Source organism: Labrus bergylta, chromosome 14 (assembly GCF_963930695.1).
Source record: "Labrus bergylta chromosome 14, fLabBer1.1, whole genome shotgun sequence".
NCBI classification, from domain to species: domain Eukaryota; kingdom Metazoa; phylum Chordata; class Actinopteri; order Labriformes; family Labridae; genus Labrus; species Labrus bergylta.
Genome location: NC_089208.1, coordinates 6,211,196 through 6,226,431, shown reverse-complemented (window position 1 = coordinate 6,226,431; position 15,236 = coordinate 6,211,196). Strand labels below are relative to the sequence as shown.

Here is a 15,236-nt window from a genome sequence, read left to right as displayed (position 1 = left end):
ATGAACACTATCATTAAAGACTCAAACCAGAATAGTATCTTATAGTTTATGTTGGAGATGAATACTGATCAAAGATTCAAAGTTTGACCTCATCTACCCAAAATATTATTTTTATAATATTTTGTTTGTTATACTTGGTGTTTAAAACCAGTTTAATAGCTACAAAACAGTTATTATCTAGAAATCCCCAGCAAACTAACAAAACTAAGATTTTTATAATCATCTAATCAAAGCGCTCTGTGTTCCTGCTTCTTCTAACAGTTATTATTCAATTAAAACAGAAAGGATGAAACAGAGGCCACTTATCTGCTTCTTTTATTTGAACTGTGGTTTTCTTCTACAGCAGGACGTGCTGCTTTTTCTTGCAGGATTGAAATGTTTTTACGCTCAGCCACCACCAGGAGGTGCTGCAGCTTTGTAAGCGCGTCACATGACGGAGAACAGCAGGTCCAAAGCAGACTTCAGCACCACCCTGTGGACGAACACTGACATACGTCGTTTGGTAAAGACACTGCAGGTTTTTTATCACACAGATGTAGTATTTTTTATTATCTCAGGATGGAGTGGGCTTGTTCACACACGTTTTATGTTCCTCACTCTCTTTGTACCTGTGCTGCACCCGTCAGGACAAATGACACCTTTATTATCTCTCTCTGCAAACATCAATCCTGAGAACAGATCTAATTAGCCCGAGTCACTGTGAGCTCCTCGGGGAGGGGGGCTGCGTCGGGCCTTTAAAAAGTATGCAAAGTGGAAATTATTTGATCATTTTAGAGACAGAAAGCAGAAATTAAAGATGACTAACAGACGGAAAATCAGATCAAGGTATTTATTTTTCAAACAATTCCGTATTAAGACATGAATTCATTCAACACAATCTTTTGAAAGTTTAAAGTTTATCAGTCTATGAAATACAATCTGCAGTGAACCTCTCACAAGTAACACAGACGCGCGCACACACACTAAAACATTGCAAAGATGTTTACCGTCTTTAAAAATAAAAAAAGAGAGAGAGAGAGAGAGAAAAAGTTAGTGAAAAAGAACAAAAATATTTTAGTTCTGTCCAAAGATCCGAGTTGATTTAGAGCTCCCCTTAGTTAGATCTGCCTCACTCCCAGCTACAGCTGCTAATCCAGTCATACATTATTGATTAGAAATAAAAGCTAAGAGAGAGGAGTGCCCCATCACAATATCATCAATCACTCCTTCAGCCGCTGTTCAGAGTGATAAAGGCAGGTTTCAGGAGGCGATTGTAGCAACACAAGAACAAGCAACCAAACAGGAGAATGAGTCAAAGTGTCAGAGATTGTCAGTTCTTTCATGTGATCACAAACGTCATTACAGAAGTTACGTCTCTCATGTATTGCTCTTTTAAAAAGGAAATATCGTTTGTCTTTGTCGAGTCTGCCAAAGTCACAAACAGTGCCCGTCAAACTAACGCGTTGTGAAGTTCAGATCGTTTAAAGGCTCTTGGCACGATATGAAACAGCACTTTGGATTCTTATGGTGCCTTCAGGGGAATCTCAAAAACAAGATCAAAATATTCCTCTGTGTATCAAAAACAAATAAAATGAGGTTTGCTTTACTTTAAAGACAGGCTTAGTATTTGTGAGAGACTGACTCAGTCTAAATAAAAGGCATTCATTATTTTGATGTTAAGTTACACCCGGTTGAAGCCCATTTTTAAGGATAAATATTTAAAGTGTCTTAACAGAGCCCGACCGATGTACGGGCCGGCCGATAATACTGGCCGATATTAGCATATGAAGTGACTATTGGTATCGGCTAATTTCATCTCAGATATGTGCAGATATAAGAAGGTTTATTCCAGTTAAGGTTAATATGTATTTGTATAATTGTTAGTATCTACATTTCTAAATAAGTGGGTCTGTTGAGCCGTCCAATTGTTTTTGTTCAATGGTAAAAAAAAAAATCTTGTCTTCATTATACATCTTTTTCACTAGTGTTTGATTTAAGGGATCAATGCACTAAATGTGTCTGTATCTATTTCTTAAGATTGAACATAGATCCAAGAAGGATATCGGTCAATATCAGTAATGAATATTTTTCTCTGCCTAATATCGGTATCGGCTCATAAAAATTCCATATCGGTCTGGCCCTACTTTGTAATATTTCATAAGCTAGTATTTCCTTTATCAACATAAATGTCGGTCAATCAAGGCAACATGGATGGTTAAATGCATTTGATTTCATGATACTTTTGTTTGGCTTGTGTACAAGCAGCCGAGGTAGAAATACAGCGACGTATTTCAAGTAAATCTTACAGTTTGTGACTTCAGTCTGTGTGTCGAAGGAGAACGTCCATTCTTCACTTCAAACTCTGACTAGAGGGCTCAGGGAGCTCTGCATGCGCGAAGAAAGATAAAAGCCCTTTGTGGCTACGCTATCAGATAAAGTGCCTCTAGTGATGTCACTTGAGTCAGTTAATAATAATAATAATAATAAAAAAGGATCTGGGGCTGTGGAGGTAAGACTGTTTGTGGTCCAATCTCCGTCTTTGTTTAGCCAATCAGGTGAAGGCTGAATTAGGAAAGTTAGGATGAAACCTTCAACAAAGTGTTAGCAGTAGAGGTGCATTGTGGGTAATGTAGGCATCAGGTGTGCCAAAAACAACAAATGCCTTGAATCAAAAATATGGTAGGCATTCATTTACACACTTTCTTTTTTTTTTACCGCTCTGTAATCCTCACTTAGTGCTGAGACACTTTGAATTCACTAAATGCTGCTTTAAAAAAAAAAAAAATCTCAAAACCAAGAGCCAATAACCTTTGACACAAGGGGTCCCTGTGCCCTTCATGTCACCTCTGCACCACCTGTGTGATGATCTCCATCCACACCTGAGCACACTGACAGCCACAGCCAGGAATGGGCAACTTTGGTCACAGCAAGGGGCCACATTCATTTAACTCTCACTGCCAGAGGGGCCAAATTGTAGGATACAAAAACGATGACAGTCGATTATGTCTCAAATTTAACTCAATATAAACCAGTAATGAAATATTATTATGGATATATTTCTGGTTTTCATGATTTCATGGCAGATTTCATCATGTTTTCTTCATGTTTTCAATTAATTGATGTGTAAAAAAATGACCTGAGGGCCACGTTGAGGGTTGATGGGGGGGCTGCCAGTTGCCCACCCCTGGCCACAGCCGACTCTTTGGATATTCTTTCTCTCTCTGGATAACTGAACTGAAATGTTGCAGGTCCACATACAGACCGCTGTCTCAGCAGACTATTCTGTCCGCTAGAAGAAACTACTCACTGATTACTCGCTGGCAACATTGACGACTGCTGACTGCATGAGGGATGGGGCGGGGGGGGGGGAATGGTAGATGGGGGGCTCCATCTCTTTGTTTCAGTCACTTACAGCGACCTCTCTGCTCTAAAATACATTGTGCTTTGATTAATAGAGCGGTACATGTTTTTATATAAATACAACTCTGTCTGATAGATGTACATTCACTTTCATTTCTCAATATAGACTAATTTACATCGTTTATAAAATAGGCTTCTGAATATATCAAGCTAATTTTTCCTACTACGAGATCACACAATCCACATGTTTAGAGAACAAGCGCTTTCCTCACCTCTGATGCGAGAACCCACATTTTCAGAGCGGACATCACGAGTACTACATTTCCCTACAGACACGATTCATACGTATGGCTTTACTCTATGCTGGCTCCCACTGCGAGTCCATTCACTACATGTCACACCCGATTCATCGTACTAGCTCGTTCGTTATTGCAATTTACCAAATAGTTGATCTGCGTTGATTTGATTGAATGTGTGGTGCCAAAAAAAAAAGCAAAAAAAAAGCTTTTCAAGTCCATCTACAGGATGTCGTGGATTGGACTTAAGTGCACTTGACTGGCACGGGACAGAAATCTCAACAAGGGTGCAAATGTAGTTGTGCCTCCTCTTCATGAGATTTCAAGTAAGAGACAAGTGGAGGGGGGCGGGGGCGGGGGGGCTCCTAACCCATCACTTAACCTTTCCAACTCCAAGGCACTGCTTAAACTGTAAACAGATCGATAAAAAAATCACCGTTGAACCATAAAAAGTACGAGTGCCAGAGCTCCGAGTGGATTGTAGGTGTGACATTTGACATGAAAGTCATGGCACATAACGTACATTTAAGAATAAAAAGACATTCGCTAGAAGGGGAAAACAACTCCGATACAGTACTATATACTCTTCTTCAATGGCTCACATGCACACCAACATGTCTGCTTATATATTTGTTCATATTAGTTTCATCTCAACATAGAATCCTCTATTTATATCATCTTTGATTAAAAGCCTTCTGGCCCTGACCATATACTGCAATCTGAATAACTGTCTTTAACCATATAAAATATTCATCTTTAGCATAAAGCACAACTTTTAGCTGATAACCCCATTGATCACCGACCCAGGTTCCTTTCATTAAATCCACAATGTTTACAGCTGCATTCTTTTCGCATCAACGTGTCAGCCGATGAACTCACATGTTGAGAAATGAAGATGTTTTGCCAACAACTACAAGCTGATAAGATGTGTCATAAATCATCTCGACTTCAAACATGTCCAACCCTCTTAATACCAAAGTGCTGAGGCAGCGTGTCGCCGTGAATCACAACAACAAAAACAAAGCCTGATTCATGTGTTGACTTACCCGCCGCTCACAGATCGTCACCGAGCTACATCCTGATTACGCTGCCTACTACTTACTAACATCGCACTGCCTGGAGTACCAGAGCAAACTGTATCATCTTCAGCTGCTTTTTATTTGGTTCATGTCCTTAAAAACACGATTTGTGCCATGACATCAGCGAGAAGTCGTCTGACATTGTGGATGTATAATGTGAAATGAACATCGGTTAGTGATCAATAGGAAGTTTCTTTCTTAAGTTGCACATAAGCTCTATTTTCCTTTGGCCATTATTCCTCCTCCTGTTGCACTGAACTTTGGCAGAATGTACAAAATATATTAAGTCTGATGTGTTCCTCTTCCTCCAGAGTGACTATGTCGTATTACAGCCACCCTATCACATAATCCGTCCTCTGACCCGAGACAAATTTAAACTGTACCACACCTAGATCTGTTCTACTGAAATCCCCTGGACAAACAGTTCTCACATAAAGATCCACACCAGCAGAAATAGTCTACGAACTGAAATACAATACAGTAGAATTAGATCACTGTGGTAGCAGAGTGAAAGGACCTTGAAAATAATCTGGGATCCAAAGCGACACCCTCCTTTCACGTCTCTCTCTGATGTCCTCGTACTCCCTAAAATCTACCACGCTAAATACAGGAACTCCCCTTTTCAAAGGCTCCACGAGAATAGCATATATTGCAATATAATGGCAATATAATTACAGTAAAAGTAAGAATACCAGTAGGCTAATACCAATACAGAATCACTACATATACATATCAAATTGTTGTATTTTGTAAATGTATGAAAACAGAAAGTTTAGATACAAGCCTGATGAGTCAAATAAACGAAGGTTGTTGTTGTTTTTTTTTTTTTTTTTTAAATCATAGAAAAAGAAAAAAAATAGGCAAAAGCAGGAGATTTCACGTGTGAGACTTCTGATTTTGATCCACACTGAAATGTTCCTCGCTTGTGAAGCGTTCAAGGCTCATGTGCAGGGATTTAAGAGACGCGAGCTCACTTTGCCATCCGGAGAACAAAGTTGGCATGAACATGACTTCAGTTTGACTTCAGGTCAACGGTCGACAACTGATTCAAACAAAAGCTGCTTCGTCCTGACTTCAATGTCCCTTTGCAATAGTTTTGTACTTAATCCTTCCTTTAAGCCTCCTTCAAATTTATGATAGCCTCATGATAGGTCTACAAGCCGCTGCAGATGGACATCCCCCAGCATGTTGATATTTTACATCCACATTGAATGGAGGCTTTATAAGAGGCCTGCAGATGATTCAGATCTAAGTGTAAGGTGCTACCTATTTACAGCTTCATTTGGACACACAGTAAGGGTAAATAATGCCTTCCTCAAAATGTACTGAAGAACCATCAAGGAATGTTTTTTAACATACTTCACAATTAGGAACTAAATCACGACTGAACACAGGTCCACCAACTAAAGTAAATCAAGACGAGAATATATACATTACAAATTGATGGTATTAACATCTGAAGGTCATTGAGATTTTTCATGATGACTCGAGGGAGAGGGTTGTCAGTGAGCCTTGGTAGAAACCGTATCTTCAGAAGGAGTGTAGGCTGAAATGGGTTTTAGATCATTTTGTTTGTGTGTGTGTGTGTGTGTGTGTGTGTGTGTGTGTGTGTGTGTGTGTGTGTGTGTGTGTGTGTGTGTGTGTGTGTGTGTGTGTGTGTATATTCTGTATTAGAGTACGAGTGTGTGAATGATAGAGAGCGCTGCAGAGGAAATTCAGATTAGCGTGCATGCGTTTGTGGGGAGTTTTCAGATGCACTTCCTGCTGGGATCCACTCGCTGACCGGAGCAGCTGATCCTTCACCAGTTCATGATGCAGTTTCTGTTCAGGGTCATGAAGTAAACCTGGCTGCTGCCTCCGGACCGCACCGATGCAAAGAACACCTGAAGGCCAGAACAGACACACACAGGGCCGAGAGTGTCAGCAACACCTTTTTACAGTCAAGCTGCTGTCACTGCCTTATCTTCACATGATTGAGCTCTCTGCAGCTCTCTTACCTTGTCATTTCTCTCACAAAGAAACTTCAGCCTTTGGGCTCTTTTGTGCATGAAGACACCATCCAGGTGGCCGGTCTCTACGGAGCGGATCTCAATGGCCTTTTCCCCCCATCCCATGATCTGGTTAGAGCAGATATGAGCTGAAAAGCAAATGTAACATTAGTGATAGGCTGGCTGATGATGACAGTGTAGACATCATGGATGTAGGCACAGTGACATCACTCTTTGGTTATTGGACAATTGTTTTGATGCCTTGAGTTTGGTATCGTGATGTCACCATGGGGTTCCTGCCAATGAGAGGCAGGAAGCACCAACTGAGTGACAGCGTCAGCAATCAGTATGAATGAAACTGATAAAACACACGTACACACAAAAAAAAAAAAAAAAAGACTTTTAAGATGAGAAAAAGCTGAGCGGTGTACTACAAGCAAGGTCGTTGAAGAAAGTGAGTCTGTTGAGATTAAAGAAAGAAGCTGGCTCTGTTTTTAACCTGGCTTGAGCATCATGGTTACTTACTATGCTAACAAACAAAGCTAACCAGGTCAGGACCAGGTCAGGACCAGATCAGGACCAGGTCAGGACCAGGTCAGGACCAGGTCAGGACCAGGACATGTCCAGAGTTATCTGCTAGAAACTTCCGTCTTTCTCAGTAATGTTTTCTTGTAGATGTTTTCTCAGTAATGTTTTCTTGGTGATGTTTTCCTCTGGCGTTATAGATTTTCTGCAGACATTGTGCCCATTTGGAAAAGCTTGGAATTGTAACGTTTCATTAATTAAGCCCAGAGATTGAAACCCTGCAGTGAAAGTAGCACACTGGAGCCCATTCATGTACTGAGGGGGCGTCCTGGTGGGAACGGGGCGTCCTCTACTTGTTGTCTCCATCCAGTTTTTCGGTGGGGTGACTGAAGTTGGTAGCTAACATATCAGCTAATGGTAGCGTTGGCTTGGTAAGCAAGGTGCATCTGTACCACACACTAGGATGCTAGTTTTAGCTTGCAAAAAAAGTGGTTTACTATCCAAAAACAAACAAACAAATAAACAAACAAACACAACTGTCTGCTAACTGCAACTGGTCAATCAAAAGGAAGCCAAATCATCAAATAAAACCTGCCTACAATCTATTGTCTCTTAACGGGAGCATGAGATGCACAGATTGTAAAAAAATCAGTGCAGATAGCGATGTTATAACAGCAGGAAAGCCGATGGCAGATTCCAGCCTTTGTTCATCACTTCTTTATAATTCTTTGTCTGATTTGCCGATTGGATGTATTCAATTTGTTGTGAGTGTTCAATAACTGCTCACACTTTCAACATGAGAGCATGAAAACAAAGCAAGAGTTTGAGTTCTTCTGCCCTAAAATATCATTTCCTCTGATTCAGCCGTTAGGTGCTGTATACCAACTCGCCACACTCGCCACACTCGCCAATACTCTTAACGATGCGATACAAAAGGATTCATACTGCTCACACTGCTGCGTGCCTAATGGTTCGCCAATGAGCCAAGGCGTGGCAACCAGGCTGACATCGTCCGGTACAGACGTTGAACTGATCCCTCGGGACAGTGATTCAGAAAACTGTTCTGGATGAGGACTTCAAAATAGAAACTGAGAACAACACCTTATTAGAGGATGTGTTATCTCCGTGGATATTTTCCTGAGATGTAATTTTCTGTGACTTATCTGTGCAGCCAGTATAGTAACCCCCTGCTGGCCGTCACCCTGAAAGGAGCTTTTAGACACGTCTGCATCTCGCTTCACTTTTTCAGACTCAGAGGCCACATTTCTGCTGTTTCACGGTCTGAGATCACAGCTGGCGACAGACGAGGCTCTCTTTTTCTGTGTCACTGTGCGTTTTCAGGGTTGACTCATACCAACAGATGTGGGCATCTCGCCCCACTGCAGCACCACGTCCTTGATGATTCGTCCGTAGGTGTTGACGTAGACGCCTTCGTCCTCGTAGCAGAGCAGCATCTCCATGCCGTCTGAGCTGGGCAGGAAGACTATCGCGTGAGGCATCACATGGCTCTGGATCTGTTTGAGGGCGAAATGAAAAAAAGGGATCAACTCCTGGAGGTTTAACGTCTTTCCCTTTAAAAAAAACAACAAAAATAAACACCAATGTCTGCATAACTCACATGAACAGGTATGTAGATGTCATAGTTGTTTCCAGAGTCCACGTCGATGGCATGAAAGCCAGCACAAGAACCATAAATGACTTTCAACCTCTGACCCTCCTCCACTGTCAGGTCCACCAGGACCGGCCGGTGAGGCAGGTCAGCAAAAGACTGTTTACAAAGGAGCGGGGGAGGGGGAGTAGAAAGTGTGTGAGTTAATCAACTTGAATGCTCTTCTGGTTGATTGATCTGGCATAACTAATCCAGCTCAAAGGGGAAAAAAAAAAAAAAAAGGCAGACTAACCTTGAAGGCCATGAATTTGTGATAAGGTTTGGGCGCCCAAGCGTACACCTCCACTGCATTCTTCAAAGCAATCACCAGGAACTTTATCCTCTCGTATTTCACTGGATAGAAAACCACCACAAGGCCGCGCGACATCAGACACTTGTTATGAATTATTCACTCTGCCAGATGCATTCATGAGGACTGGTCAGGAGTTGAAAAAAAAAGACAGCAGAGATTAAACTGCCATCGTCTTGTCACTCACCCACTTTGTAGTGCACACAGCCCTCCATCTCCCCCACAGTGGTCCAGCCTTGCTTCTTCTCCACCTCGGGGTCATTGTGGAGGATCTTGTTCCTCAGCCAGGCGAGGTAGTAGACACGCACTTTGTTTTTCTTGCCTTCATGAGCACAAGGGGGGGACATCGATTATAACAGGCATTTATTCATTTAGTCATGATCTGAATGCTCTTATAAGCATCACAAATTTCCCCCACGGGGATAATAAAGTTTATCTTTAAGTTTATCTTTATCTTTATAAATAAAACGTTCATCAGCGCTCATCGACGGATTAGCTTTGGTCAGACTCTTCATTACATAGAAATTAAAAACATCCTGTCCCTTTGAAGAGCAAAGTCAAAATCCATGACACTCTGAAGGCATGAGGACAAGTTTGGCATCTCGTGTTTGGCATCCCATTAAAGACAATGGTCCAAAGCCAAAAAAAAAAAAAAAAAAACCCCTACAGCTCTGACAGCTTTAAGCGAGTGTGGAGGGAGCAGCCTGGCGACGAGCAGCAGTAATGACCTGATATTGTGATGAGCAGGTTGAGGCCCTCCAGGACGTCCATCTGTTGGAACCTGCGAGAGTTGATGAGGGGGTAAACCTTGCCCTGACCACTGCGGTCCAGCAGCTTCAAACCGTTCTCTGTGCCCACCAGGAGGTTCACACCTTGAACAGACACACACAAGCACACACACACACAGTGTTTTATTGAACAGATAACGAGTGAAATAATTGCCTTTCCACACCTACATGTGCTTTCTTTGCCGTTTACTTTTGTTGTAACTTGTCACAGAAATGTCTAATGCTTTCATATTTGATGAGTATTTCCCCATAATAACCTGAAACTTTTTGGTAACGAGGAGATATAAAAAAAAAGAAAGACGCTTTAATGGGTAACTGTCAACTAGAATAGAGCCGTGGAGGAACATAAAAATACTCATTACTTTTCGAAAGAGTTTGAATTGATTTGAAAAAAAGAAAGACGTCTTCTATGGAAAGCAGGGACACAGTGTTCTCCAGCGAAGAGTTGTTAATGTCACGCTTTGATAATTAAAGGATGACCACTGGACTGAAATCAAATCTTCATGTCACATTTCTGTTTTTAAAGAGCAGAGCCCTGCTGGAGCTGACAGAAGAGCTTCTTTGTCAGGATGGTGAAGGACATAAGAAGGGGTAAAAAAAGACATAACAATAATTATGCAACTGGTTTCTCTGCACAGCACAGAGTAATAGATTAGTTCTGTGGTATCTGATCGTGTCTGTGTTTCATTTTTTCTTTTTCTTAGCTCCGTTCTCACCCCAGAGCGCAGCACACAGGATCTCAGAGTTGAACCTCTTCTTGTACTTGCGGATCTCAGGTGTGTCGTTGGGGGGGCGTGTGTTGGTTGGATTTACATTCACCATGGATCCTTTCCTCACCTCCATCTTCAGCTGCTCAAACCTCGAGCCTAAACACGGAGCAGTGTTGTGATTGGCTTAATTGAGGGAAGGAAAAAACACCAGAGCAGAAAGGTGCAAGGTTCGGGAGCTATGTGGTGATTTAATAGAGTTTCAACTATTTTTTTTAATACAAACACTCGGCTACATTTCATTTCCAGATGTGTATTTATCGTACAGATTATTACGGCAAATGTTAATGTTTATTATTCTTGTTTTCATGTTCATGAACACCTGAAGCCGCGGACTCACCAGTGACAGAGATGGTATCCCCTGTACTTCCTGGTGACTGGTACATGCCAAGATCCACAAAGGTTGTGAAGGAGGACTTTCCAGATGCTTTAACCAAACCTCTGGACTGATACTGCAGGAGAAGAGAGGGTGTGTGGTGTTTCCACATCAACATGGAAGTCCAGTAAGACTTTACATAACTGTACTTTTTTTTTTTTAGAGAAAACTGAGAAATGTTAATTCAAAGAAAAGGATGAGTACTGATTGTGATGACATTCAAACTGACTTCAAAAGACCTCCTGGCTGGAATGATGGCAGACGGGGAACACGTAAAAATAAACCAGGAATTTAGGCCTGATATATTTAGCATCGTTGAACTCACATCATAAACAGAGTCCTTCCCGGGGGAGGAGTGGGAGGCTGAATCCGTGGGGGAGTGGGAGGGCTGAACCACATCTGGCAAGTTAGTGTACCCATTATGACTCCGCTTCTCTGGGGTCTATATGGTAAAAGAGAAACACACACACACACACACACACACACACACACGTTATGTAACACTGATTACTGATTTAGCTAATCTGCCGCACCAATTACCAGAATATGATCTATTTGAGTTGGACTGTTTTCCTGCAACTTAAAAGACATACAGCACCTTTAACAGTTTTTCACCTGACTGCTGCTCTAAGAGAGGCTGGCTGAATAATTTCATGCTTGGGTCAGTAAGCGTGCATTTTTGGTATACGAGTAACTTAAGAAAATAGTTAACGACAAATATCGGTTTATGCCAACTGCATGAGTTTGTCTCAGTAAGATTAAGATTATCGACACCCTCTCTTTTGTCTCTGTTACAGTAGAGCCGTGGTTTGCTCACCCTCTGTAGTAAATGGGGAGAACTTTGTTTGCACATAAGAATGAAACATGACCGCCTGGAGATCCAAACTAATTTCACAGTACTATCTAGTGGATGTCAAAAAAAAATGTAGCACCGTTTCTGTTCTCATGTGATGCAGCTGAATGTCTGATTTTAAAACAGTTATTAACATATTAACTGTACGTGTGAAGATCATCTAAATTCCTCCTCTTTGTCTGCACTTCTTCATGTTTCCTCTTGTATTTATAATGGCAGCCAAATGATTTCCACATCTTTGATCTCCAGTGATGTAACTGCAGCTTGGCTCAAACACACAACACTTTTTCTTATTCAAATACACACACACACACACACACACACAAAAGCATAACCACAGCAAACTGTTGCACTTCAGGGGAAGGTGACACTTCTCACATCCAACTCATCATCCGCCACCTGCAAGTCTGTCACTGAATCATATCCACGTCTCTCCAAAAACCTCAGAGATTTATACCAGCCTTACACCGAGTGGCTAAGGCAAGCTACACAATATAACGTATATATAGTTCCATCATAATTGACTAGGGTTGCAAAATTCTGGGAATTTTCAAAGTTCGAAACTTTCCACGGGAATTAAAAGGAATTAACGGGAATAAACCGGGAATTTATAGAATTGAAGGTTGGCCCTTAACGGGGAACTTAAATATAGTTGGGGAAAATATATTTTAGCATCATCTTGACTAAAACAAACAATCATGCAAGTACACTCTATGCTATTCCTCAATCACACGCACATAGCACACTGCTTAACGCAGGGCTATTGAGGCCACGCCCCCTACATGCGCTGTGCATTCCTCCATCACATGCACAGATGACTTCTAGAACCCTGGACCACACTTTTGAGTCCAGAGCACAAGACTATTGAAGCCACACGTTTTAGCCCGGGGACTGCGTAAAGTGAAGTAAGTTTGGATGATATTATTAAGTAATATATTTTAAAAATGTGATGTATGGTATTAATATGATTTGGAATATTTCCAAAATTCCACAGCTTAAAGGCTTTATATGTGATTTCTTGATCCAGCAGGTGTCGCCCTTGAGCACCAGCATGAAACCAAAACAACTCGTGCTGCATTGTTGTGTTAGCATGCTAATGCTAGCGATCTTTATTATGCTGGTATCTTCACACTGCATGTAAATTTACCTGAAATGAGCGTGATCTAGAAACACAGTTAAGCAGTGAGTACAGTATGTTATTCTTCTTTTCTTTAGTCCCTCAATTAAACAACTTTTATTCACGAGGGGAGGAGTCAGCCGGCCGTCCGGGCGATGTAAACAAACTGAAGATAGGACTCTGAAAACTCTGAAAGCATCACAGACAGTGGGACTCGGGTGTTACACCCATTGTAGACAGTCATGACTCACAGAGTTATTTTCAGAGGATATACTTGATTTCTACATTTAAGTATGAAAAATCACATATTAAGCCTTTAACTTTCCATGGAAAGTTTCCTGAAATTTACTGGAAATGTTCCACCCCTTTGCAACCCTATTATTGACACATACACATTTACAGGAGATCAGTGATTCTGTACGATGGGCTTTTTAATTGTTAAATGTGGGACGAGATCCTGAGCTAGCCAGTGGCTGATTTATTTCCCTAACACTCTTTAAATTACCAAACAGCAGATGTTGAACAGTGAAGCTGTGGCTATGGAACATTAATGTCTATTGTTAGCAGAGTTGGCACTGTATGTCTGTCTGCATATCCTCTGATTCATTCCTTCCTGGGCGCTTGTTGAACAATGCTGTAAAGTGCTGAATGAACAGAGACTATCTCAAGTGTTGAGGGCGTGACGCTGAAACCTGACAGCCATCATTGATGTGTTTGGGGCATCCTCCTGTTCTGCTATTAAAACCTTTTCAAGCAGCTTGCAAAATGTCGTCTGATGATGTCATGCCTCCTGCAGTTTTGCAGTTATGTGTGGAAATAAAAACACGAGCAACATAAGACAACAAAATCAGTCGGTTTGAATTTTTCATGCGTATTTACTGTGATGATTTTTTTCCCATCGAGTCTCATTGCATTTTAAGCATCGTTATGTATCAGATGACTCACCCTCTGCACCAGCATGGTCTGATCCCCGTAGCCTCCAGCCTGCTCCCCCTCACCCACCTCGCCTTCGTCTTCATGCACCACCATGGTGTTTACTGAATCTGTGTCTGCGTCCCTTTGACTGAAAGAGGAACACAAGTTTAGGAAGACAGAAACAAACGTTTTTATAGGGAGCACTGAAAACTTGTTGAGGATAAATGAAAACTTTGAATTCCTGTCTTTGTGTGTTTGTAGGGGCTTTGTTGTTGTTACCGATCAGTCGGGCTCTCTTCCTCTTCAACACCCTCCCCGCTCTCGCTTTCCTCGCTGCTCTCGCTGCTCTCGGAGGACGAGGAGTAGTCGTTGGCCTTGACCGGGGGTCTCGGCTGCTCCTCGGTACGCTCCTTGGCAAAGAGGCCGTGGTCCTGTGTGCACACATTTCACGGTTACTACGGGATTTGACTTCAAACAATGTTTCAAACAAAACCTCAGGCTTGAAAGAAATGAGCAAAACACAGAACTGTGGAAAAGGACTGAAGGTGAGGAGTCATTGGAGGTTAAGAGACGAGACTTTAAACTCTCAATACTCTCAGAATTCATGATATCTTAGAAAGAATTGAAGTCATGATCGATTACAAGGTCTGTGAAACTATTAAACATATCACATGCACTTTCAAATCAAGAGTGGTATTTCATACAAAGACTAAACACAATTTAGCAGATGAATCAGGACAGTGTAGAGCAGGGCTATTCAATTGGCGGCCCGGGGGCCAAATGCGGCCTGCATGTAATCTCAGAGTGGCCCCAACCCAGTCAGCATGAATCCAATTAATGAAAAAAAAAAAAAAAAATCAACAGCATACCGGCATGTAACTAGCGTGCAAGTGAGGCATCTTACTTCATTCTCATCTGTGTCGGGAGTTTGCCGTACTGATCAGAACGGACGTTCGTTTGAATGTTTTGTGGTATTCAAAACATTCAGACCATGCCTTTCCAAATGATTTATATAAAGAAAAATATACAGTGAAAAACCGCCGGTTTAAATGTGCCTGGGCTGCAAAGTATTTATTTGTTTTACTAACAACTCCAAATGCAAAACTAACGTTGCAACGAGTGCGTTGCAGTAATTAAATAATATAACACTCGGATGCATCACGATGAAAAACACCTGACTTATCCGGACTAACTTTCTTGAGGGATCACAGGAGAGGGATGTTAAAGTACAGTTT

General features: G+C 41.6%; 1 protein-coding gene across 3 annotated transcripts in view; it reads right to left on the bottom strand.

Moving 5' to 3' along the window:
- Positions 1 to 815: 815 nt before the first annotated feature.
- Positions 816 to 15,236, bottom strand: part of mink1 (misshapen-like kinase 1) — a 41,015-nt gene continuing 26,594 nt past the window's right edge. For all 3 annotated transcript variants that reach the window (XM_020651449.3, XM_065963041.1, XM_065963042.1), the window contains 12 exons: positions 14,281 to 14,432; positions 14,032 to 14,149; positions 11,442 to 11,558; positions 11,081 to 11,192; positions 10,690 to 10,839; positions 9,914 to 10,057; positions 9,373 to 9,507; positions 9,129 to 9,229; positions 8,846 to 8,995; positions 8,582 to 8,741; positions 6,712 to 6,851; positions 816 to 6,597 (listed from right to left, as the gene is read on the bottom strand). In XM_020651449.3, the coding sequence (XP_020507105.2) occupies positions 6,514 to 6,597; positions 6,712 to 6,851; positions 8,582 to 8,741; positions 8,846 to 8,995; positions 9,129 to 9,229; positions 9,373 to 9,507; positions 9,914 to 10,057; positions 10,690 to 10,839; positions 11,081 to 11,192; positions 11,442 to 11,558; positions 14,032 to 14,149; positions 14,281 to 14,432 (1,563 nt within the window). In that variant the 3' untranslated portion in view covers positions 816 to 6,513. The remainder of the gene's footprint in view (positions 6,598 to 6,711; positions 6,852 to 8,581; positions 8,742 to 8,845; positions 8,996 to 9,128; positions 9,230 to 9,372; positions 9,508 to 9,913; positions 10,058 to 10,689; positions 10,840 to 11,080; positions 11,193 to 11,441; positions 11,559 to 14,031; positions 14,150 to 14,280; positions 14,433 to 15,236) is intronic.